This window comes from Pagrus major, chromosome 6 (assembly GCF_040436345.1).
Source record: "Pagrus major chromosome 6, Pma_NU_1.0".
NCBI classification, from domain to species: Eukaryota; Metazoa; Chordata; class Actinopteri; order Spariformes; family Sparidae; genus Pagrus; species Pagrus major.
The window spans coordinates 19,201,595-19,224,011 of NC_133220.1; the positions used below are offsets into that span (position 1 = coordinate 19,201,595).

General features: G+C 41.1%; 3 protein-coding genes across 5 annotated transcripts; all 3 read right to left on the reverse strand.

Moving 5' to 3' along the window:
* Positions 1-755: 755 nt before the first annotated feature.
* fblim1 (filamin binding LIM protein 1) lies at positions 756-7,142 on the reverse strand. Of its 2 annotated transcripts, none has more exons than XM_073469313.1 (8): positions 6,931-7,142; positions 6,212-6,575; positions 4,697-4,860; positions 3,474-3,567; positions 3,206-3,375; positions 2,187-2,365; positions 1,858-1,978; positions 756-1,751 (listed from the first exon to the last, which is right to left on the reverse strand). In XM_073469313.1, exons 2-8 carry the CDS (start codon positions 6,549-6,551, stop codon positions 1,641-1,643), a joined length of 1,179 nt encoding a protein of 392 aa, XP_073325414.1. In that variant the 5' UTR covers positions 6,552-6,575; positions 6,931-7,142; the 3' UTR covers positions 756-1,640. The 2 variants fall into 2 exon arrangements, with proteins under 2 accessions (XP_073325414.1, XP_073325413.1); XM_073469312.1 differs by having other exon boundaries at positions 6,203-6,575.
* Positions 7,143-10,612: 3,470 nt separating this feature from the next.
* On the reverse strand, positions 10,613-12,783 carry LOC140998527 (transmembrane protein 82-like). The gene is made up of 6 exons (XM_073468844.1): positions 12,714-12,783; positions 12,533-12,605; positions 12,245-12,437; positions 11,716-12,133; positions 10,927-11,111; positions 10,613-10,786 (listed from the first exon to the last, which is right to left on the reverse strand). Exons 1-6 carry the CDS (start codon positions 12,778-12,780, stop codon positions 10,703-10,705), a joined length of 1,020 nt encoding a protein of 339 aa, XP_073324945.1. The 5' UTR covers positions 12,781-12,783; the 3' UTR covers positions 10,613-10,702.
* A 355-nt stretch (positions 12,784-13,138) lies between these two features.
* slc25a34 (solute carrier family 25 member 34) lies at positions 13,139-20,476 on the reverse strand. Of its 2 annotated transcripts, none has more exons than XM_073468284.1 (6): positions 20,394-20,476; positions 19,197-19,916; positions 17,076-17,141; positions 15,200-15,352; positions 14,959-15,093; positions 13,139-14,833 (listed from the first exon to the last, which is right to left on the reverse strand). In XM_073468284.1, the coding sequence occupies exons 2-6, from the start codon at positions 19,698-19,700 to the stop codon at positions 14,663-14,665; spliced, it is 1,029 nt and encodes a 342-aa protein (XP_073324385.1). In that variant the 5' UTR covers positions 19,701-19,916; positions 20,394-20,476; the 3' UTR covers positions 13,139-14,662. The 2 variants fall into 2 exon arrangements, with proteins under 2 accessions (XP_073324385.1, XP_073324386.1); XM_073468285.1 differs by lacking the exon at positions 20,394-20,476 and adding an exon at positions 20,225-20,325.
* Positions 20,477-22,417: the final 1,941 nt, after the last annotated feature.

Consider the following 22,417-nt stretch of genomic DNA (forward strand, 5'->3'; position numbering starts at 1 on the left):
ATGCTGTCCCGTGTTTCTTTAGAGTATGTTTTTGACGGGTGGACAATTCGTCCATATTGCACCTTTAAGTTTTGTTATGGATTCAGTTAAAGGGACAGATTCAGGGGCCTTGGCGGAGGTATGTGCTCTACTGAGAGCTATTCTAGTTCTTATTCCCAGAAAAGCACATCCAAAATGGTTCCCGCCCTCATTTGACACCCAGCCCTCCCTAAAGAATTCTGGACTTGCCAGTGATAAATAGGTATGTTTTGCTTTGTGGGCAGGTGTCCACATCAGCCTCAGTGTTTGTGCAGATCAGCAAGACATATCAATTCAGCAGATTTTCTTGGATAAAACGCACATTCAGAAACACTCATCTTGCAACAGGTTACTGCTTCGTCCGATAATTGTGCACTGATGGCACTGTTTAATAACAGTGTCTAAGTGTTCATTGAGGTATAATGGTAAATACTAAAACATAGACACTCATAAAGTCGGCAAACTGACTCATAAATGTCAGGATTATCTACATGACTTTGCCAACATTAGCAAATATCAGCCATAATAAGTCACTAGTCAAAAAAAAAATCAGGTTGGGCCTTGGTGGAGGTATGCGCTCTTCTGTGTGCCATTCTAGCTTTGTATGAATTCAGCTTTTCATTTCTTTCAAAAGTGATGAATCTTACTTTTAAAGAGCAGGCAGAACAGAGCAGCTAACAAACTGCCATCCATATTTATCTAATAAAATAAAGTGTGGTGAATAAATGACACAATTATTTTTTTCCAGGAAATGTTTTAATAAATGATTTTGATACAAAGAAATATGATTCCACAAACATGTAATTTTGAGATACAGAATATAAATAACAAAATAATTCAGCTGGGATCTGAATGAGACTTTAATATTGTAATACAAATTAATGTGAATAATTCTATTATTGTTGAGGCAAAAGACAAGATACAGGCCTTCACTGTGGTCCAGTGAAGGTCTTTTGGGTGTAATCACATTCACATCAAAAGCACCTTCAAGTTTTGGTCCATAATGAGTGCTTTAGGGTGTGTTTTTGTGCTCTGTTACACATTATTTCATAAAAGCTTTAATGTCTGTATTTAACATTGGTGCTTTAGTGATTTTCCACAAATGTTGTGTTGAACTGTTTGCCTCAAGGTTATTTCTTTAACTTTTATGTGTATGTAACAAACGTTATGTAGGCCTACATTGGAACCTGCTTAAAGATAAAATATATTAGTTTATTTTTATGTAAACATTTTTATAAAGAGTTTTATTTTTTATATAAAGGGTTAAAGTGATTGAGATTTTACTGATTGAGATTTACACACAAAAAAAAATCAAAGAATGTTTGCTGTACGCTTTTACAAAGTCTGCTGCATAAATATATTTGGTGCATTTTGTAGTTTATTGAGTGCAAAATTATCAAGTATAAAAGAAGAATTTGAGGATCTTCAGAAAGAATGATATGTAAAAAAGAAAAAATGAAAATAAAAAAAAGAAAAGACATTTTTCATTATTGTTCTACTGGAAAAAGATGTGTGACGTTTGAATTCCAGAGTCCTGAATGCACATGCGAAGTCTCCCGTCTCTTTGAAGCTGGACTCGTGGCACCTTTCCATCAATTTATCCGGGGCTATAAGGGCCAGGGTTAGTGCTGGCCAGAAACCAGGCTCAGATGGCAAGATTTGCAAAGCATCTTCCCATCCAAAGGATAGCAGCCGTGCTCATTTGGTTCAGGAGAGAGCTGGATGGCACAGACCTGCGGACAATATCAAAGACTTCTTAACTCAGGCTGATTAATGTGTGTCTGTGTGTGTTTGCATACGTATAAGTGTGTCTGTTCAGTTTGCTGTCAGATCACCTACCTCACATCTGTAGCAGTTCTCGTGGTAGGAGCGCCCCAGGCATTCAACGTTATAGCTGTCGGTACCATCTTCTTTTGGAATGATTAGCTTGCTGCAGGCGTTACACCTTGGAGCATACTTCCTTTACGGACAACATTTTAGAGGAAAGAAAATATAAGAGGAGGCCAGATAACTTCAGCTGTATAGCACCTTTCAAACAGACAGAATTCAAGTTGGATTTCAGTGATGTAAAGGTACTATAAAAAAGAAAATAAAACAAATAAAAATCTCTCCTCTTTAGTGAATGTGTAAAGGTTATTTTTTCTTGCCGTCATTGTTCACTTTCATACCTGTAATAGTCCTGGAGGCAGTAAACCTCTCCGACTTCCCCCTGAGCAAAAGGTTGCTCTCCAATTTGCTGTTTACATGTTGCACAGGTGAAACAGGAAAGATGGTATGCTCGCTCCAGTGCACGGATCACATGATCTTTAATAGCCTCCCCACACGCCCAGCATAGTTCAAGACTGGCCTAGAAAGAGACAGAAATGCATGATGAATGGTAAAACAAGGAAGATACCAACAATCTATCACAGCTATACATCATCTGTGGGATAGCATAGTGTTTACATTTTTATCTTCCACCAAGGAGGTCATGTTTTCACCCATGTCAGTTTGTTGGTTTGTGAGCACAATTACACAAAAACTACTGAATGGATTTCCAGGAAACTTGGAGGGAGGATGGGTCTCAGTCCGGAATAGACCTCATTAACTTTTGGTACAGATCCAGATAAAGGGACGGATCCAGGATTTTTTTTCTCCCTGTCTTTTACATTGTGAGACAGGGCACTTGTCGACATTTTCATTATTTTCTCAGGGAATAATGCAGGGATTTTGATGAAAAAAAATCAGGCGTTTTTAGGTGGCTGGTATCTGTGAGTGAGTACAAAAGGAGACGGTTGAGCCTTGGCGGAGGTATACGCTCTATTGAGTGCCATTCTAGTTTGAATTGTGTTCTCCCCACTTTCCAAGCGGACATTGGCTTCCATTAATTTTGTGAAGAACGCAAATCAACTTGCAGAGACTGGAAACTTGGTTGAGAAAGGTAAATCCACCACAATGAACATCATTGCTATCTTTATTTTAACATTACATTCAGACTTAAACATAATGTGCAATTGCTACTACACTGTGCTACAATAACAACACTGACACTAAAAGCAGGTGTAAAAATGGCTACCTGGAAGGTAAATGTGAAACACGATAGCAGTCTTTGGAAAACATTATTCTACATGGCATGCATAAACACTGTTATGGTCCATTACAAAGATTTGCATACAACGTCCTGTAGTGGAAGCTGTTTTGACTTTACCTGGTAGCAGTCTTCACACAGGGGGATCCCTGCTTTATTGTAGTACTGTTTACCGGCCAGGGGAATGTGACAAGATCTACACTGGAAGCAACCTTCGTGGTATGTCCTGTTTAAGGCCTCTATCGCAGGTTCAGAGAAAGCCACAGGTTTCCGACAGAAGCCACACACGTCTGCATTGTACACAAAGCAGGTTATAATAATATGTGTGTTGTCAAAGTGGAACCATTTAAAGCCTCAGTGGTAAATGTGTAAATAGAGATCATGTTACCTTTGCTCTCCCCGCTTGTGTCTTGGCCATTTTTATGGATCCCATAAGACTGTTCGTCTTGTTTTAACCCACTAGATGGTGTGCTTGTTTCCACCTGGAATGTAAAGCACATTGTTAAAGTGAAACTAAACTTTGAAGTGACATGTTTGATTGTAGAAGGAGAAAGGCAGCAGAGTGGCTGTATGGGCTACAGGCTGAAACATAAGAGTCATCCAATAAAATTAGGGAACATTAATGTCATGGCATTCAAGTTTTGTTTTTGTTTGTTTTGTTGCCCCCAACTTGCTCTAAACATCTTGCCATGCATACAAACATCCTTGTAAAAAATACAGGAAGACTTAAAGCAACCATTTGTAACTTTTTAGACAAAGGTAGTTGATTGGTGAGTCTCACACGAGGGTCTTCAAATACTGCTGGATTGGATCGGCGGCTCGAGTCCAGCGCCAAGTGTCAGCGTTTGACAACCTGGGGATGAAACCTGAACAATCACCTACCTTTCTCCAGAATCACTGTAAAACATACACTGTTGTTTTAACACCATGAAGCCCTGAATCTGTAACATTTTCCCAAACTGGATAGGAAGTGGGGAACTACATCAAGTCTAAAAAAAGCTGTGCAGAAAAACAACCTCTGCCTCTGAAGGAATTATATAAATAAGAGATTCAGGGTTTACAAGTCACTCACTAAATCCCTTTCCAAAATAATGAAAACACAAACAATACATGTGTTAACCACTGGATACCTTGTATAGGTACACACACTGTGGAATAAGATTGGACCTTGATCAAGAAAGGGAAAGCCTGCATATTGTCAGACCACCTGTTGTAACTCAGCCCACTTTCCTGATCTGTACTTTCATTGCTTCTGCACAGAGACGGGGCTGTGATGATGGGAACTAAAAGTCTGGAAAGTGATCTGCTCTTGAATGAGAAATGTGTACAGTTCATAAAGTGTTTTGATCATTATTCATATCTAAAAGACAGCTGTTTTTTCCTTCATAATGTGTTTTGCAGATGAGTCTTTACAACCACTGCACAACATAATACAGTATCTGTAAAAGCTGTGGAAAGTTGTAATCCTTCACTGTGGGAAAAAATGACTTGAGTTCTCCAAGAGAAATCTTTCAGGAAAACGTGGATCAAGTGACAATGGTGGCATATACACAAAGATTAGGTTGATTCAAATATGACTTTTTAGCAGCAGTGTGAGAGAAGTGTGCATACCTCTCTGTTGTAAACTGGCTGCTGGCCTGGGGTCGGAGGGTGGGAGAGAGGCGTCTGGGCAGGAGGAGGTGGTGGAAGTGGTGGTTCTTCAGAGAGCGATGGTCCCAGAGATGAAGGCAGTGCAGCAGCAGCAGGAGGAGGAGGAGGAGGAGGAGGTAAGGGCTCTGTTTGGGCAAGAGAAGACTCATTTCAAGCCACTTCATAGTAACTTACACAGAGAAATATTTTTTTTATTCCATGCCTTTTATTTAAGTTTCCAGTAAGCACTGAAGTATCTTAAAATTCAGGTTAATAATATGAAACACAGAATAAAAATATAATTACAGATGCATACTCATGCATAAATGTAGATACATATACAGAAAAAATATGAAATTAGTGAGTTAAAAGGACAAAAGAGAATGAATAATAATATAATATATTTCAAAAACATTGAACAAAGGAGAGAATTGAAGCTCATGGGGTTATTGCTTTTGTTCCTCATCAGTAGTCAAACTAAAGAGGAATTTTTTCTGCATGTTCCTAAAAAAGAAAGTCAAATGTAGCAGCTGTTCCTCATAGATAATACAATCCTTTCCAACCTGATAACATACTATACATCCGGTAAGTGTGAGAGGAGGGTTATTTATTTTTTCAAATTAAAAGACTCCTCCAGCGATTTAGCATTGCACTGTGATAACATTGTTCTACTCACAATAGACCATTTAAAAATATATCAAAATGATGATGATGCAGCAGAACCAGACATGTTGTCTGTCATGTTCCTTTCTTCTTCCCTGTCAATATGTGACGCTTACCCACAATGCAACTCTAACACTGGCCATTCAATCAGAGTTTTAGGTGTGGTATGCTAGCAGCAAAGATGAGGAGGGGGCTACAGAGGTCTGGTAAGCTCACTTCATTGTAACTCCACACCTTGTATGTCAAACTTGTAGTCTTCAGACCGTTGGCTGTATGAAACAGATGCTGCCTCAAGTGACGTCACTTAAGTCAGTTTATCAGACTTCACATGGTGCCAAGTGGAGCCTCAAAATGCTTCAAACTTCAACAAGTCAACTTTGTTTACTTACGTTGTTGTGTTCCCCAAGATAGTTCCTTAAACAATATCATAAATCTTGTAATAGACCACATTCTGATGGCGGCCATTTTCCTCTGACAGTACTGCTTAGTACCAGTTTGCAAGTTCGATCAACATTGAGAATCCGACAAATTGTTACCCATTAACTACTTCTACTTGCAATGATAAGAATTTGTCAGATTGTCTATGTTTATGTGATTTGCAACCTGGAATACAGAAGGACCTCAAATTAGCAGTAGCTTATGATACATGGTTTGGGTATCTTATCATCTCACCAAGTGATTAAAAATAGGATGATGATGACGGTCAGACAGGCCCAGATGGCATCAGTTACATGTAGAGTTAAATTCTGAATATATTTCAGGTTATCTAAGTTTGGTCAAGTGCACTTTTTTTGCATTGAACATTGAACATTTTGTCATGAATACCTGCAGCACCTCTGTCATCTCCTTGCAGCTTTCCTCTGCTGGGTCCAGGCTGGAATGGTTTTGGGCTCTGAGGGTCTGCAGCTTGGACCGAGGCCCCCGCGTGAACCCGGCTTTTGCTGTCTGCAGCGCCATAAGACTCTGCTGGTGAGCGGTCCTCCTTCTTATGTCTGAGGGAGGGGATGGTGTCACTTGGACTGACTCGTACAGCTGTGTGCTGCTTGTCTCTAGCCGGGGAAGTGTGGGCTTGGAGGGCGGGCTGCTGCTGCTGTGTCACAGTGGCTCGATGAGGAGTCGCCAGAGTGATGAAGCAAGAGGACACCATCCTTTTTGGTGGAGCTGCTGATGCCATGACTGTATAAAACCCACATACAGCCTAAAACAAGGAGAGAACAACTATCACTGTCCAATCATCAGGAACATAGAAACACATCATAGACTCAACACTGCGTTTGATCTTTTTAAGGAGGACTGGAATATGAAAATAAAACATACTAGGATTACATGACTTGACTTGACTTATGCTTATCATCTCAACAATATCTAATTTAAGTGCACACGCCCTCTCAGTAAACTTTGTGGGAGCGCTCACTCTCACTTTAGAGAGGTAAATTCACACACTCACAGCTCTCATTATCCATAATGAATGGCTTAAGAGGCAGAGAGCACAAATCTGAATCATCTGTTTCCTTTAAACCCACTCAGTCTGGCTGTGAGCTGCCATTACATACCTGAGAGAAACTGTGGTTTGAAGACAGCTCTGTCTTTTCTTCTGTTCTGTATCTCAAAACGTCTGGTTTGTTTTCCCTCCTGTAGGCTGCCACTGAGAGAAGACTTTACTCCGGCAGAGAGGGCGACTATCAGCAGAAGGCCACTCCTTTTCCTTCAGCACCTCCCTCGTCCGCCGACCCCTCCTCCTTCTCTGGCTGAATGACAATACCACCTCCCTCCCCGACCGTAAAAGGTGAACAGTTAATCTCGGGCAAAGTGCAGTAAAAAACATGACACATTCATCTACTATGAAAAATTGGCAAGCACGCACACACACTGGCTTGCATGCACGTAGACACAGACACACAAAGAAAGGCATGCAACTGTTGAGCAATCTAACCAAAAGCTCACAGTCAGACGTTTTTGTATAATGTAATATAGAGAATCATGAAGTATCTCATAAGGTTTTCGCCCATAAAAAGACAAGCAGAGTCACACAGCCGCCTCCCACTTCTTTATCTTTTTGCATGCCAGCAGGATGTGACTGTACCTGCCTTTTTCCAGCAGCTCTCTATCTCAAACTGTTCCTCTTTCTCTCTCCTGTGCAGCTCTGCCTTATTGTTCTGTCAGCTTTATTTTCCCTACCTCCCTCATTGAGTCTGCCTCCTTTTTTCTTCTCCCTCTTTCCTTCTTCTTCCCTTCCCCCCACTACATTATATCACTTTAGCCTTGACTCACTATCAGTGTCCATGCTTCCATTTGGGCCTCCCCAGCGTCTGATACTATGTGGTGGACTCCATCAGACTGCTGAGAGCGACTACAAAGGAGCAGCAGCATTACAGTGCAATGAATCAGGGCATTGTGCAAGAGGAGATATTGGTTTATTAGGAGGGGAAGGGGGGGGCAACAGTGAGTGATGTCTGAGAGAGCTATGAAAAAGCTGCTTTGTTGTGTTTGCCGCTCTCCACCAGAGTGCGTCTGAGCAATATCAGGTCCGCTGATCAGCAAAAATATTGTGGTTAGTTTCCAGAGCCAAACCTTGTGAGGTCTACTCCCCTCCTCAACAGGGAGGATGGAGCGAGAAGCTAAATGTTGAATCAAACTTTCCCGATCGATGTGGGTCAGCGTGAAAGAAGAGCGAGGCAGGAATGTGAGAGAGAGGGCGAACAGGAGACATAGATGAGGAGAGTGATGGGGGTCTCTGTTGTTCCAGCTCTGTGGAAAGGAATGCTGCAGTGATGTCACGGTTGCAGGAGGGAGCTTGCCTTCTGATGACACAATCCCCAGACCTCCACGCTCCGCCCCCCAACAGCCAAAATCCTCATTAAACTCTCTGAACTTCTTCACTGCTTCAGCAGCATGACCTCTCATTTTACTCACCAACATCACGGTTGAAGATTTTTTACTCCTCAGTTTGGGTGAGCAGGGCAACAATGGAAAAGGGAATGAAGGGAAATGGAGGGAAAGTAACAGGAAGAAACAGGAAAAGCAGTGACAATTGCACGTTCATGAAAAAGTTGATGTTGACTTCCTAACTGTAAACATCTGCAGGGGTGGGAAAACAACTTCCTGCAGAGAAACTCTACCCAAATGTTCCTCAAGTGTGAGTAAGATTTCTTGACTGCTTTGAGGAACAGTTAAAGGAACAGATTTTTAAAAATGTGGGGGAACAGGCGCCGAGATGTCTAGATGTTTAGGGCCCAGATACACCAAACAGACATCACAGAACTAGTGGCTATGAAGGCTGACTGTTGCATCGCCTCACGTCACCTGCGTCTCAGCCAAAAAGCTGCACTTGAACACACCGCAAAGGCTACAGCCAACAGTTAACTAGTTTGTATGTTCTGCGTCTGCGTCAGAAGAAATAAGCGGTAGTCTGTACTGGTCATTCATATATTGAAACCAGAAGAAGACTCAGGACTGCACATATACAAACCGTTGTTATGATAAAGCAGCATTTTATGTGTTATGATGCCACTTCAAATCAAGAATATTGCAAATGGAACTTGGGTTGAGGTGGGGACGAAAACCTGGAGAAACCACACAAAAAGTGTGATAGATACAACAGTGACAGGCTCAAGGGTGATATGCTTATTTTCTCCATTGCTCTTCTTATGCACTGATTTGCTAAGCTGAACAGCCAATCAGATCGGCTCCAACACCGATTCTACATGCTTAAATGGCCGAAAAGTCGCCCACAAAGGCCAACCAGTGCCAGCGGTGCAGGACACGCCGCAACAACTAGGTAAGGGTGTGCTTTAAAAATGCTGGATCCTACATTTCCCATAATGCAACTGGTTTGTGTCTTTCATTAGAGCCCCTGGCCTGCTACATGTTCAATTCTTTCTCCAGTTTGTAAAGAAGTAAAACAAAATAAAAACAAAAATAAACTAAGTCTCGTGCCTCAGCTGAGACAACCCTGACAACATCACTACGACCTCGTCAGGGTTTTTCTTCCTGACTAGTCAACACTGTCTCCAGAGTCACATAATTATATAACTTCTAATTATATAATTGTACGTTATATAAACCTTTTCACAGGCTGAGGGGTAATTCTCATGACGAGTGATCTTCTTGTGTAAAATTGGAGGAGTGGCCCTTTAATTAGTGACATGTGGTCACCTTCAGCGGACCATGGACGACCATCTGGTATCCTCATCATTACCATCTTAAAATGTGCAACCTCCTGACCAATTCCTTTGCCCTTCATCAAAGATTTCTCAAGTGTCATTTATAAATGAAGTTTGTAGAATATCTGATCTACTGAAGCTAAAGTAAAATGAATGTATAAAAAGATTTTATAAGGGGAGACACTTCAGGTGATAAGATCATTATTTCATGCGTTGGTTAACTTTTAGATTTTGGGCTATTTTTCTTTAATAACATGTCTATGTTGTTTATGTGTTTACTTAAGTTCAGATTATTTTTCTGTAAATTCATGCAAAAAACACATATTTAATTAGATAACGACTCATTTGCATATTTAAACATAACATTTCAGAAAACTTGAGTTAAATTCTTAAGGTAATTAACCAGCTGGGGAAGTTTCATGGTGGTATCTTTTTTAACATCAAACTTTCCAGTTTTATTCCTATCTGTTGCTGAAAGCTTTATAAAGAGGGTTTTGTTCATATATCAAATATAACCTGATTTATATAACATTGATTTATTAAAAACAGCTTTTAATGACAGTATTTTCGGAATAATGAAGTGATAAAAAAAATGAGTAATATGAAATAAGGATTTTGAACCTGGCTTTATGTAATGTTCAGATTTCTGTTCTGGAGATGCATGCAAATAAGTGCATTTTAATTAAAGAATGCCTCATTTGCATATTTAAACAGAAAGTTTCAGAAAACTTGTAATGCAAAAAATAGTTGTTATAGTGTAAGTAAACAACTGCAGAAGTTTCACTGAAGTTTTTTTTTTCTTTTTTTACCCTATTTATCTGTAGCGCCTCCTCTCAACAGCCCTTTAGTTTGTTCAGCTTTCATCAACTTTCTGCTCATCTCCACACTGTGACTTTATGATGCAGTTTTTTTTCCATGTATTTCTTTCCTCTTGCATGAAGCTTTGAAACAGTGCAACATGATAGCGACGTAACTTCCCACAATAATCCTGATCCAGCCGCTATATGGTGCAAAATTTCAAACTCTTCATTTTCTTTCTTTCTGTTTTAAACAAGACTCAATGACACAATAATCCTTTTAAGTTTTGTATTATTAATATCAGAACATCTTGTCATTGGAGGTAGTTCCTGGTATTTGAGGTAGATTTCATTCAGGTACATTGTCAACTGTCATCTGATGTTCTCCATGTGCGTTCCCTTGTTTTGTGCCTGGGCTTGGTTAAGCTCGTATCTTCCTCTTCTTCTTCCTAAAATTAAAGCATGAAACATCTGTAATTTTCACAGTACTTGTTACTAACATGTAACCGGTATAAAAAAATAATACAGAAATGGCCACACTGAAGAAGTGATGGCTTAAATATCAAAAGGGAAGATGATGCACACAGACCTGTAACACAGCTTGCAGCAGGTCCTGAGAGGGCAGCAGACAGACTGCTTCACCCAGGAAAGTGATGAGGACGTGGAGGACATCCGACCAGTCACCCACGGTCAGCATGAGCACCAGTATGGCTCCCAGTCTCAGCACGACAGTCTGTAACAGGGCCTCTGTACCAGTCTGCCGATTCTGATCCTCTGTGCAAGTGACACAAAAACATCACACAGTGATCCTGAAAGATATTTTGGCTGACAGCAGTATAACTTTTAAGTGACAGAATATCTGCTTCTTTTCCAAGGCATGAGTTGTGTATAAATAAATGTACCCCATCACTGGTTTAAATTGTTATTTCTGAGGTCTCATTTCTTTCCTGTTTCAAGACAACACCAGCTCAGTATTTTTAATTTAGTGGCTCTGTGGATGTCTGTGCTACATTAATGTTCTCTAGGAACATATGTTGCTTGTGATCTTTCATTTGTTACCTGCTGTGACTCGACTGACTTGTTTCTCTTTTGTCATTTGTCACTGAGGATGGGTGAACAAACTAGTTTTTAAGATAAGATAAGATAAGATAATCCTTTTTTAGTCACACAACGGGGAAGTTTGCAATATTACAGCAGCAAGGGGGATAGCAAAAATAGAGAGCATCGATTAAAACAGTAGTAATAAATAAGTAAAACATATATACAAATATAAGTTAAAAGAAAAGCAGTAGAAACAATATAAAGAATAGTTTTATACAAGAATGAAATTTAAGTTCAGATCAAGTTTCAATCCTCAAGTAGTTCATCTGACAATCACCTTGAATATAGACCACCAACATCGTGTAGCAGAGTGTCAGTGGAGTCCAAAACTTCAGAGCATCCTTCTGGGACAGGAAGTGCTCATAAACTGTAGCGGTTGAAGCCACAGTTGCTAGAGCAAAGGCCAAGACAACCGCTCTTTGCAGTGAGGTCAGTATGGTGTGTCGGGAGGTCAGGATGGTGATGCACTTCCCACAGTACCGCTCTGTGCTGTGTAATGGGTAGAGTCTGGCCACATGGATCCACAGACTGTGGCTGACACTTGCCAGTGCCCAGCTGAGAGCGGCTGCCAATAGCAAGCTGAGAGAGCTGTGTGGAGCCCCCTGATGGAGGAAGGCCAGAGTGCAAGTGAGGCCACAACCCAGGGAGAACTGGCACTGGATGAGGAGCAGGTCCAGGCCTCTGCCGTTGGCATCCTGAGGTCAGATAGGTACAGGAGCGTGGATGAAAATAGATCAGATTGGCAATAGAAAGAGGTTAAATAAATGTGTTACCAGCTGATCTGTTCTTGTGCTTAAAGAACTCACCGTTCGAGCTGCTGCCCAGGCAGAAACAGCTCGGAGACAAAACTCCAGCACTATGAGAGAGGAAACCCTCGAGCCCACCAGAGACAGGAGGACCGCCACGGACCAGAACTGGAGAGCTGATCTCCAGCTGCCTCTCAGAGGGTTAACAGGAGAGGATGACTGCTGTTTGCTTTCAGTTTCAGATTCAGAATCACTGTAGGAAATAAAAATACACAATAGATTTGCTGCAAATACAAAACCCTATATAGATATTAAATGTTTTTTCTCCTTTTTACAGAATAATCTCACCTGCACGTTTGAATGAAGTTGTTAACTCTCATCAAATTGCACAGCACTGATATTCCACATGCACCCACAAGACCTTTAAAACATGAACATCACAAGCAAAAAGAAACTAGTTTACACAGAAATTATGAGGATTTTAGCTTTCTTTTATTGCCATGAGGAGAAAAAAAAACAGTAAACTCACCTTGAAAATAACTGTCTATTGGGTTTGAATCAAAAGTTGCCAGGATCCAGGAGAAGGGGAGAAACATTTTTATGTCGCTATGATCTCTCACTCATGCTGCTTCAATCCTGATTAGAAAACTACAAGTCAGTTAATGCTGAATTCCTGGGAGCCAAACCGTCACGTTGTCTTTATTTGTTCCTGCTGATCAGGTCCGAGTGCGCTCCATGCTTTGGCTCCAAAGGTCAAATGTGATGTGACTGTTTTTGTCAGTTTAATCACTTCCTGATGAAAGAGGCTGAAAATCCCCTCAAAAACATGATTAGACTCAAAGAGCAATCAGACCCCTCTGAACTGAGTCAAAATCAAATCTCGCTTTGCTTACAATGCAGCTAAGACATCGTGTATTTTCAAGATTAAGCACTTAAAAAAACAAATGTAGGCTCTTTAACACGTTTCATACAAAAATTTATTGTTATTATTATCATCATTACTACAAACTGCTGTTCAAAGGCCTTAAGTACCCGTAGGTTACATTCCTGTAAAGAAAAACCTTCAAATCAAATGGCATTCTTGGCTTCAGGTATGAGTAGTTACAGACAAAGCAGCTAGAGTTATCCATTCAACTCTGAACAAATCCAAACATGATATAAAGAGCTTATTTTTTATTACTCAGATCTGTTCTCCAGATCATCACAAGCCATACGAGTCTCACTCCTCTCATTTCAGCTTTGTAAATTCATCATGTGAGGTATTAAAGTAAAACCTGATAGTTCATCACCAACTTCATTATTCGGTAAAATATGATGTTAACTCCTGAAATGTGAGTTTGTGCAACATGTGTCCATTTTTATCAAGTACTTGAAAGCTCATCCATCCATCCGGCTCATCTCCCTTCAAGGAGTACGTCGACATTACGGCAAATGTGCTTATTTTCTTTCAAAGAGTAGAGTTCAAAGAGAAGAAGGTAAATATAAAGCTAGCAGCGGTTAGCTTAGTTTAGCACAAAGGCTGGTTTGTCAAATGGTAACAAAATCCAGCACCTCGAAAGCTCACCAGTGGACATCTTAAATGTTGTTTAATCTGTACAAAAACCAAAGGGTAAAAACAACAATTTTCCTTTTTATGAGGAGGTTACAGGACAGACTATTGGCTCTGAGCAGTTGCCAGGCAACCAGTGGAAGTAACGGTCATCGCCAAGAAATAATCCGGCGAGTACCCTTCTCCTAAAGAAACTTAACATTTCAACACTTTGATTTTGGTACAGATTTAACCAGTCAGACATAATGTGTTTATTATGGAGCTTTAGACGTGCTGGTAGGTGGATTTTATTACAGTCGACAGAGGTAGGCTAGCTTTTCCCCCCGCTTCCAGTCTCCAAGCTAAGCTAAGCTAACCAGCTGCTGGCTGTAGCTTCACATGTACTGTACGGACATGAGGGTGGTATCAATCTTCTCATCAAACTCTCTGCTTTTAAATATTTCCCAGAGTGTTGAACGTTTGCTTTAAAGCAACATTATGTAGAAAATTTGCATTTCGTGCGATTTGTCGCCCCCCACAGTCTCTGAGTGCAACACCACTGTCTTAAATACAAATCCCAGGTCCTTAAGAACTTGTCAGACATAATGTAGGTGCTAACTAAAAACAAAACTCATTACATCATAACAATGTTATGTGTTGAAAACTTGTATGTTGAAGTAAACATGTATGTTACGCTGTGATCCTACCCTCTCAGTGAAGCTATATAGTGCAGAAACAGATGCTAAAAGGGGCGGAGTGGCTGAGACGGAGACACCATTCACCCTATTACAAGACACTGAACCATCAACATGATTTTGAAACTGTTATTTAAGGTAAAAACATAATGTTGCTTTAAATTCAGTGTTTTATTAACTGATGGACCACTTTGGTAGCTTAAGTCCAGTCAATCAAACTCAGGTGTTTGGGGTGTTTCAGCTCCTTCCCCGGCTCTATTTGTCCTTCACTGTCTGCTGCCTCATCAGATCCCAGAACAGCATGCTGAGCACTGTGTGCGGGGCCAAACGCAGGAAGACAGGGCCCATGCCTTTATACAACCCCAGCAGGCCCTCCGCTTGGCACACCTTCAGCATACAATCTGAAAATCCATGGTACAGACGTCCCTGAAAGGCAGACAAGGAAAAACAAATTAATCTCCGGAGTTTTCGTCCTGACTTGATCTGAGAGTCTGTTGTGCCATTATTGAGTGCAAAAATAAATTAGATGGAAAGACCTCACTTAAACTCACCCTATGAGATTCATCCACCGGCTGGTTGTAGAGACGTGTACTGATAACATCAAACGGTGTCATGGTGAACGCCACAGCCACTCCACTGATCATGGCTGCTATCAACGCCGTGAGCCAGCTGTTTGGACTGAACAACTGAGAGGAAAGAAAGAAACCGATTAGTAATCAAGAGTCCACTTTTGGCTGATGCAGCTGTCTGGTGCCATGTGCAGTTAAAACGTCAGCTGTTTGTCACACGTACCTGTGACTGGGACACCCAGTTCTTGGCCGAGGTGAAGGTTGCCAGCTGAGCAGCTGATCCAACCATGACTCGAGGCACGGCCCCGTTCACTCCCCTCCAAAGGCCAGTCAAACCTTCTCTTCTATAGATGGTAACAAAGGCATCAGACATTCCCTGAAATGGAAGAATAAAAAAGTATTTCCTTTATGCTCAGGAGCAATTTTCTGATGTCAGTTTTCTGCTGATAACAGAATTGTAATGTTGTGTGTATAAACAGCTTTGGATCACTGGGTCGCATAATAAATATTGTATTTCTGTCTTTTTATTTTTATCCGCCTCTACAAGTCTTTCTTTGTAAATGTTGACCGCCTACATGGGTGACTGAATACGACTAGTTGGCCCGACTTCAGCTCTTACATAACGTGGCATCAGTACAAAGTTCAAGCACAGTAAACACAGTACAGTATCCATCAGTGGTGAAATGTAAATTAGTGCATTTACTCAAGTATAAATACCTCAGAATTGTACAAAACCAATAAAAAGGTGAGTGACCACCAGTTTAATTGATATTCCCTGGAGCGCACACAGAAAAGAAACCTGATTTAGAAAAAATACAAAACAGAGATATTTGTTTTTGTCATGTAGGCAGATTTTGCATGTAAAATGTGTGATCACTGTATAAACTATGATGCTCTGTCATGCATAAATTACCAAATAGTAACATAAGTAGAGTTAGAGACAAATGAATAATATATATATATGTATATATATATATAAAAAAGAGTTCACTCTCCATAATGAGAGCTTTAACTCTGGACACGTTAAGCACATATTTCTGGCTACACTTACATGCGTTTACTCTGAATTTTGAGTTTTTGAGTTTAGTAATGTTCTTGAAGGGATGATTGAAAGGTTCATGGCCACAGGTAGAAGGAGATGAGTTATACAGCTCTCGTTCCGAGCACGAGCAGTTCAACTCTTTAGGTAATTATGCAGAAAGAAGTTGACTTTGGCGGTATTTCTGTTTCAGGCAATTGAAAATTGCAAGTCAGCATGGTCTGAGAAAATGGAGGCCACAAGTCCACAGTGACAATAGCTGCCACTCAGGAATGCAGATTTAAACTTGTCCAACACGCTCTACTCACCTGATCTGACACCCTAAGACTACTACCTCTGTGAGGTTGCAACTATTGAAATACCCCTCCCCTCACCCTTCCCTATATGGTAGCCGCTAAAAATGGCCAAAAACTGAAAGGCCCTCCCTGTTTTCAGCTACTGTAGAAACACAGCGGAGCAACATGGCAGACTGAAATAGGACCTGCTCCCTCTCTAGATACAAAAAGCTCATTCTAAGGTGATTCTAAGTGTTTATGATGTTATCACTACTTGGTCTGCTTTCGACTTCGACAAAGAAGGTGTGCTCCACAACCACTGGACTATGTGTGTAAATGACTGTGTTGAAAAGTAAATGTGTTAGATTTTCTGAAATTCCTTCGACCTTGAACTGCCATAAACGTATCAGTCATCACTTGTCATCACACGTTTACACTGTGGTATCGCTGCTTTTACTTAAAGCTCCTGTTGGTGAGGTAGTTTATTTTTGCGTCTCATTACTGGCGCTTTGTGTTACCCCAATTCGCCAAACACTACTTTATTTTTCAACTCATTTTGGCTAATTGCCGATACAGTCATATGCACATATTTTTTCTACCCTGGGCAGCTGAAGAAAGGACTCAGCCTTTTGTACATGGGGTGTACGCTTTACCAGGTGAGCTACCTGAACGCCCTAATATTTCATCCTAAATACAGATGACATGCTGATATTATCGTGCATCCCAATTCCAAATATATAGAACAAATGATAGTGTATTTGTGTGACTTATTTTGTCCGTCTCACCAGATGGTTGTGCTGGTGGCCTACTGCTATGGCTTCCACCGTTTGAGCCTGCAGATGTGTCTTCACCTGTGAAGAAAATACAACACACAAGGTTTAATTGTGCATTCAGACTGTATGAGATACTGTGCCAAAAAATAAAAGTAAGTACAGACAAAACCAGACCGGTCACTAAGTTGGATAATGTCTGCGTCAGACTAGGATGAGTTATGTAACGATTACAGGTAACAATCACCAGGTGTGAGGCTCATAACACACCTGTTTGCAGGTTAATTCAATTCCTCAGTGACTCATTAGGATGAAACCTTACAATCAAACTGTTGCAGCAATAATAGCACAAAACTAAGACGCCTCACTACTCAATCTCATTCAAGCGTCAATGAAAAATAACCTTCCCCTCTCCTCCTTCAATCGCTGCCAGCAGCACACAGCAAGGAGCCACGAGATACTGTATATTTCTGGCAGCAGTGGGTAGGTTGAAGCTCAGTGCAGGGTATATTTAGTGACCTAGATATTCACAGGCACCTCATCAAACAATATTGTCTTTCCATGACGGAGCAAAAGGTTACATGGTTTAAAATGTATCGACAACAACATTGCTCCTGTAGCTTAAAGGGGGACGAGCAGAGGACGTTCATGAATTGTGCCGTGAGAGTCATTTGAGACTGGTTTTCAGTTCAAAACACCTGTTAAGAAAATAAACATTTATGAGTCTTGCCGGTTTTTATGGATGCACATTAAATCTGACTCTATCTGAAGAAAGCTGTGGGAGCTGCATGTCAACAGATGACTAATGTAGAGATATGTTACTCATCCATCTGGACAGGATATGCTTAAGTCAGCTTCAGATCATTGTATTGTTTTATCTTGTGTTCTGTCAAACAAGATGTGACCTGCGACTAACCGGATTACATACACACCACAGACTGCTGAGACCTCATATAAGCTTTGTCTAAACTTCTAAAGCAACACCATGTAACCTTAAAGCATTTCTGGAGAGATGTAGTTGATTTGTGAGTTTCATCCCCAGGTCGCTTTGGGTTGACGTTGGACCCAAGCCACCCAAACCAATGTGGCATTATCTGAAGACCTGGGGATCACACTCAACAATCAGCTATAGCCCCTTTTACATGGAGATTTCACTATAGTGCTGCAGCGAAGGCTCGCCTCTACACTACCTTTGTTTTTTTTAACACTGAACCCAGCAGTGCCAGCAGAGCGCTGCTCCGGTATGTCATTACACAGATGTTGATTCGTCTCTGCTGCTGCTCTATTGCTACCTCCGCTGGTGGACCAGAGGCGGCAAAAGCCCTTTTCAATGCACATGTGGTCCTTTACAATGTCGCACAAGCTTAAAAGCTGACATCTTATTGCTGTAGATTATTACTTCAGGGAAGGTGATCCAACTGGCTCCAGTAAAGGTTCGTCATTCAAGCTGTTTGCTTTAAAAAAAAAAAGTGTCACGCTGAAACCTTTTGCATTATATATCTGAACACAGTTACCCATATCGTCTTTCCACAATAGCTCACTTGTCTTCCTTTAGCTCACGTCAGTTGTTTGGATGTTAATTAACTTAGGTTTAAATTAGGTTTCACGTGTGTGAGGTTGAGTGTAACCTGATCATAAGATCCACTCTGGTCCTTGGGGTTTCAGTTTCCTGTTAATCTTAGTTTTAGACCACAAACAGATACAACAGAGACCACCAAAGTGACATTTGAGGGTCATATTTTTAAATGTTCACAAGAAAAGGGTGCATAAGACTGTTTCATATATTTCACATAGGTGTGTCATTTTTTGGACAAACATTAGAAAACACTAACTGGACACAATATAAATGTGCCTATAAAAAATGTCTTGTAGTGCTGACCTGTCATGGCATATAGAGCAAGAGTTCCCCTCAGGAGCCACTCAAGGGGTCATAAGATGAAAATGTAAGGTTCACCAGTGTGGGAAATAAAAAATATTGTTTATTTTTCAAACTTTTCTCTGATTTTTGCTCTTTTCTTGCCAAATATTCCATAGTTTCATCTCTTCAGCCAACTCACAGACATTCACCCTGTTTTGAGGGGTTACAAGTGGAGATTGTTGTGTTTTAAGGGGTCATAAGAAAAACAGTCAACTTACCAGGTAGGCAGGAGAGGCAATGAAGGCACCCAGCGCCCCGGCCACTGCCCCTGACATGAGACTCCCCCCGTGGAACGAGGTGATACCCAGAGCTTCACAGTAGGAGTAGGACCCCAGCCTCACTCCATTCATCACACCCTGGTAGATCAGCCCGACTGAGAGCCCCTTCTGCAGGCCCCGGAGCCCATCCGTGCGGCCCACCACCCAGAGAGCCTGCAAGACTCCTCGGTAGTGTCTCTGGTAGGATCCCCTCGAACGCAGCTCTCCCTGGAGCTGCAGGCGGGTCTTTACAACCTCCAGGGGATTGGTGAACACACAGGCGGCACAGCAGGCGAGAGCACCCAGGGCGAAGTCCAGAGGTGGCCAGACAGCTGGAGGAGGAGGCGAGGGGCCGAACACACCGCGGGGTACGGCGGACACAGTGGATGCCATCCTGTGGGAAGGTTGGGCAGCAAACACAGACTCTTCTGGGGAGGCTTGCTGCAGCAGCCGAGTACTGGTCATCCCTGAGAGGTGGATTTCAGTTTGCCCTGTGATGACTTGTCCCCCTTTGTGTTCAGTTTGTCAGGGAACAGGGAGATGTATTGTACTTGGTACAGAACAGAGCAACAAAAGCTATCAGCTGGTGTGATAACTCATTTAGTATCTTTTTGGCATTTGTCCCTTTGGTGTCCTTTCGTTAGCTTCCTTGACTGTCAGGCTGATCAACAGAGGCACCATCTGCAACAAAATGTAAGCATATTGAATTAACATGTTTGAATCGTGATGTCCAGGTTCAGGCTGAGCTCTACATATCAGGACAGATAGTGCATGTGCGTCAAGAGAAAGCCTGATACGAGTCCTGCTGGAAGGGAAAACATTCAGCTTTTAGCTCCTCACATGACAGATATCAGAAAACATTTCCTGCTGTTTAACTCTCTAAACTTGCAGCGGTAAAATTCAACAACACTACACCCGAAGATGCAAAAACAGAGAGGGAAAAGCTTCTAAATCAAACATTTAAGGATGCAGGACCACCTCAAAATCACCTGACATGAAGAAGTCAAGCACCTCTCCTCATGAATTAATTCAGCCCAACCTACAACTACACAAACAAGCTGAGTAGAAGTACCAGAGGGAAACACACACTGCTCTCCTGTGCCTCTGGATAAGTTATCAATATATCTATTTACTTGGTGACTTCATTCAGAAACTCACAGTGTTCAGCGCTCGTGAGCAGCTCCATTCTTCCTCTCTCCCCCATCATTGTAAACATGTGTCCTCAGCACATTCATTGTCAGAGGCTCCTCCCACTCCCTGGAGTCAGAGCCAATGGAGTGCCAGTCCTGTCTGCCACATCCCCACATCCGTGAGTGTGCACCAATCAGATGGCTCTGCTCTTAACTGCCCCTGCCCAAATCCAATGGGAGCTCTCTGGGTAAAAGGTTATTGTTGGTCAAAGAGGGGGGGGTGGAGTGTCTGAGGAGAGGAGAGCAGGGATAGGTGTCTGAAACAAGGTTAATCTGCCAAAGATAGTCTGGATAATCTCAGAAACAAAACAAACAAACTTGAGCTCTGTTTCCCTCCAGGACCATGAACCTGGAATACATCTGTTTGTATATCATGACTGTTTTATAGACACAACAAAATGATTCAGTAAACAATGAAAAGTAATGTGGCAGATCTGTTAAGGAATCATACATACTCAGAGGTATGTTGTTAAATGTTGTTGTAATTGACACTGGGAACAAATGATGCCACTTGCAGTCAAGATGACTCATCTTCATGCCCTGTACTTTATGTGCTGGATGTAAAGGAGACACTAGAGGGCGCTCTTCTTCAGCCCTACACCATCAGATATATGACTCATTGAATAAATTAAATGCAATTGTTAATTCTTGATCTTAGAAACACAAACAATCTCACCACAAGGCTAATAAGTGGCTGTCCAGGAGCTTTCAATGGTTTCACATGATCTTCCTCAGCAGATGGAGTTTGCTCAGGTGTCATTAAGGTGTGAAGACTTCTCATACAAGCAAAGAGAGGCCATAGTAATTTGAATCTTTATTAACTGAACACCCAGTAGTGAGATTTAATCAGTACTGAGCGCTCAGATGTGCTACAAGGAACTTTTAACTGGTAATTAAATGGCAGCAGACCAGACCATCAGCAAGAAGATTGGTTATTTCCCTGTTATAGTCGTTCTGACTGTGGGTCAAACAAGTCACACAATTAAGACAATGTTTCATGGTGGAGTGCTTAAGATGAGATGAGGGGTGTCACATCCTGAGGCAAGAAGCTGCTCTGTAGTCTGATGATACCATACGGCACTAAAACAAACTTAATTTGTTTTTAAGGGGCACTATGTGGTTTGGAAGAAGAAAGTCTAACTCAGAATTTTAATGAGGTAGTGATACAAACACAGACATTTGTTTTTTTCCATTACTGAATAAACAAGCTCTTCTCTGAGGAAAATAAGGTCCCCAGAACAGTTTGAGGCTATAAAGGTGGCAGGGTCCGCCACATATAAACAAAGTATAACAGTATGAAAATGTTTTGTCCTTTCGGGTCAGTTTGTTTATTTAATTTATTCAGTCATGAAAACAAAGACAGTTTGTTTATTTAGTTTGTTTAGGCATAAAAACATCAGTCAATGAAGATCTTTCCCTGCTGATTAAAATGTCTTCCCCAAGACTACACAGCGCACCTTTAAACAAATTTAATTTGTTTTACCATCAACAAAGCCAAAATAGATACATTACCTCACTTTAAAAACAGCTGTCTCACTCCTGTCTTTCTTTTATGGCATATTTTAATGCTACAAAGTCAATAACATTTAAATAGTTTAGTATTAATGTTTATTTAGGTTTTCAGTTATAGTTCAGTTATGGCCTTCTTTGCTTCCACACAACTCAGCTGTGTTCGCTTTAAGGTTGAGTTTTTGTTTATTTAAAAATGTAAATGTGATTAAATGTGTAAATGATTAATATATATATTTTTACAATATAATCAGAAGCTCTAGATCAGCCAGTAATGGACCTTAAAGTGAGATCTTCTTGTCTGGGCCAGACTTTACATAGACTTACATTAATTTTCTGGAGACTTACGATAACCAGTACTTGCATAACCCATAATTTAACCTTAAATTAACTGGTCTTTAGTCTGAAATGAATCGCCAAATGTTTTTCAAACCATTTCAGAAACACAGAGACACACAGAGGAGGAACTGTAAGACTGACAGG

Excerpts from the sequence above, each read along its gene's own strand:
- fblim1 (XM_073469312.1), bottom strand. The coding sequence starts at position 6,551 with ATGGCATCAGCAGCTCCACCAAAAAGGATGGTGTCCTCTTGCTTCATC. Across the intron at positions 3,568-4,696 it reads AGCCAGTTTACAACAGAGAG|GTGGAAACAAGCACACCATC; the intron begins GTATGCACACTT and ends TTTACATTCCAG. Across the intron at positions 3,376-3,473 it reads CACAAGCGGGGAGAGCAAAG|ACGTGTGTGGCTTCTGTCGG; the intron begins GTAACATGATCT and ends TGTACAATGCAG.
- LOC140998527 (XM_073468844.1), bottom strand. The coding sequence starts at position 12,780 with ATGTTTCTCCCCTTCTCCTGGATCCTGGCAACTTTTGATTCAAACCCA. Across the intron at positions 12,606-12,713 it reads AATAGACAGTTATTTTCAAG|GTCTTGTGGGTGCATGTGGA; the intron begins GTGAGTTTACTG and ends CATGTTTTAAAG. Across the intron at positions 10,787-10,926 it reads TGCTGCAAGCTGTGTTACAG|GAAGAAGAAGAGGAAGATAC; the intron begins GTCTGTGTGCAT and ends CTTTAATTTTAG.
- slc25a34 (XM_073468284.1), bottom strand. The coding sequence starts at position 19,700 with ATGACCAGTACTCGGCTGCTGCAGCAAGCCTCCCCAGAAGAGTCTGTG. Across the intron at positions 15,353-17,075 it reads GCCACCAGCACAACCATCTG|GGAATGTCTGATGCCTTTGT; the intron begins GTGAGACGGACA and ends CTTCCATTTCAG. Across the intron at positions 14,834-14,958 it reads CGGTGGATGAATCTCATAGG|GGACGTCTGTACCATGGATT; the intron begins GTGAGTTTAAGT and ends TCTGCCTTTCAG.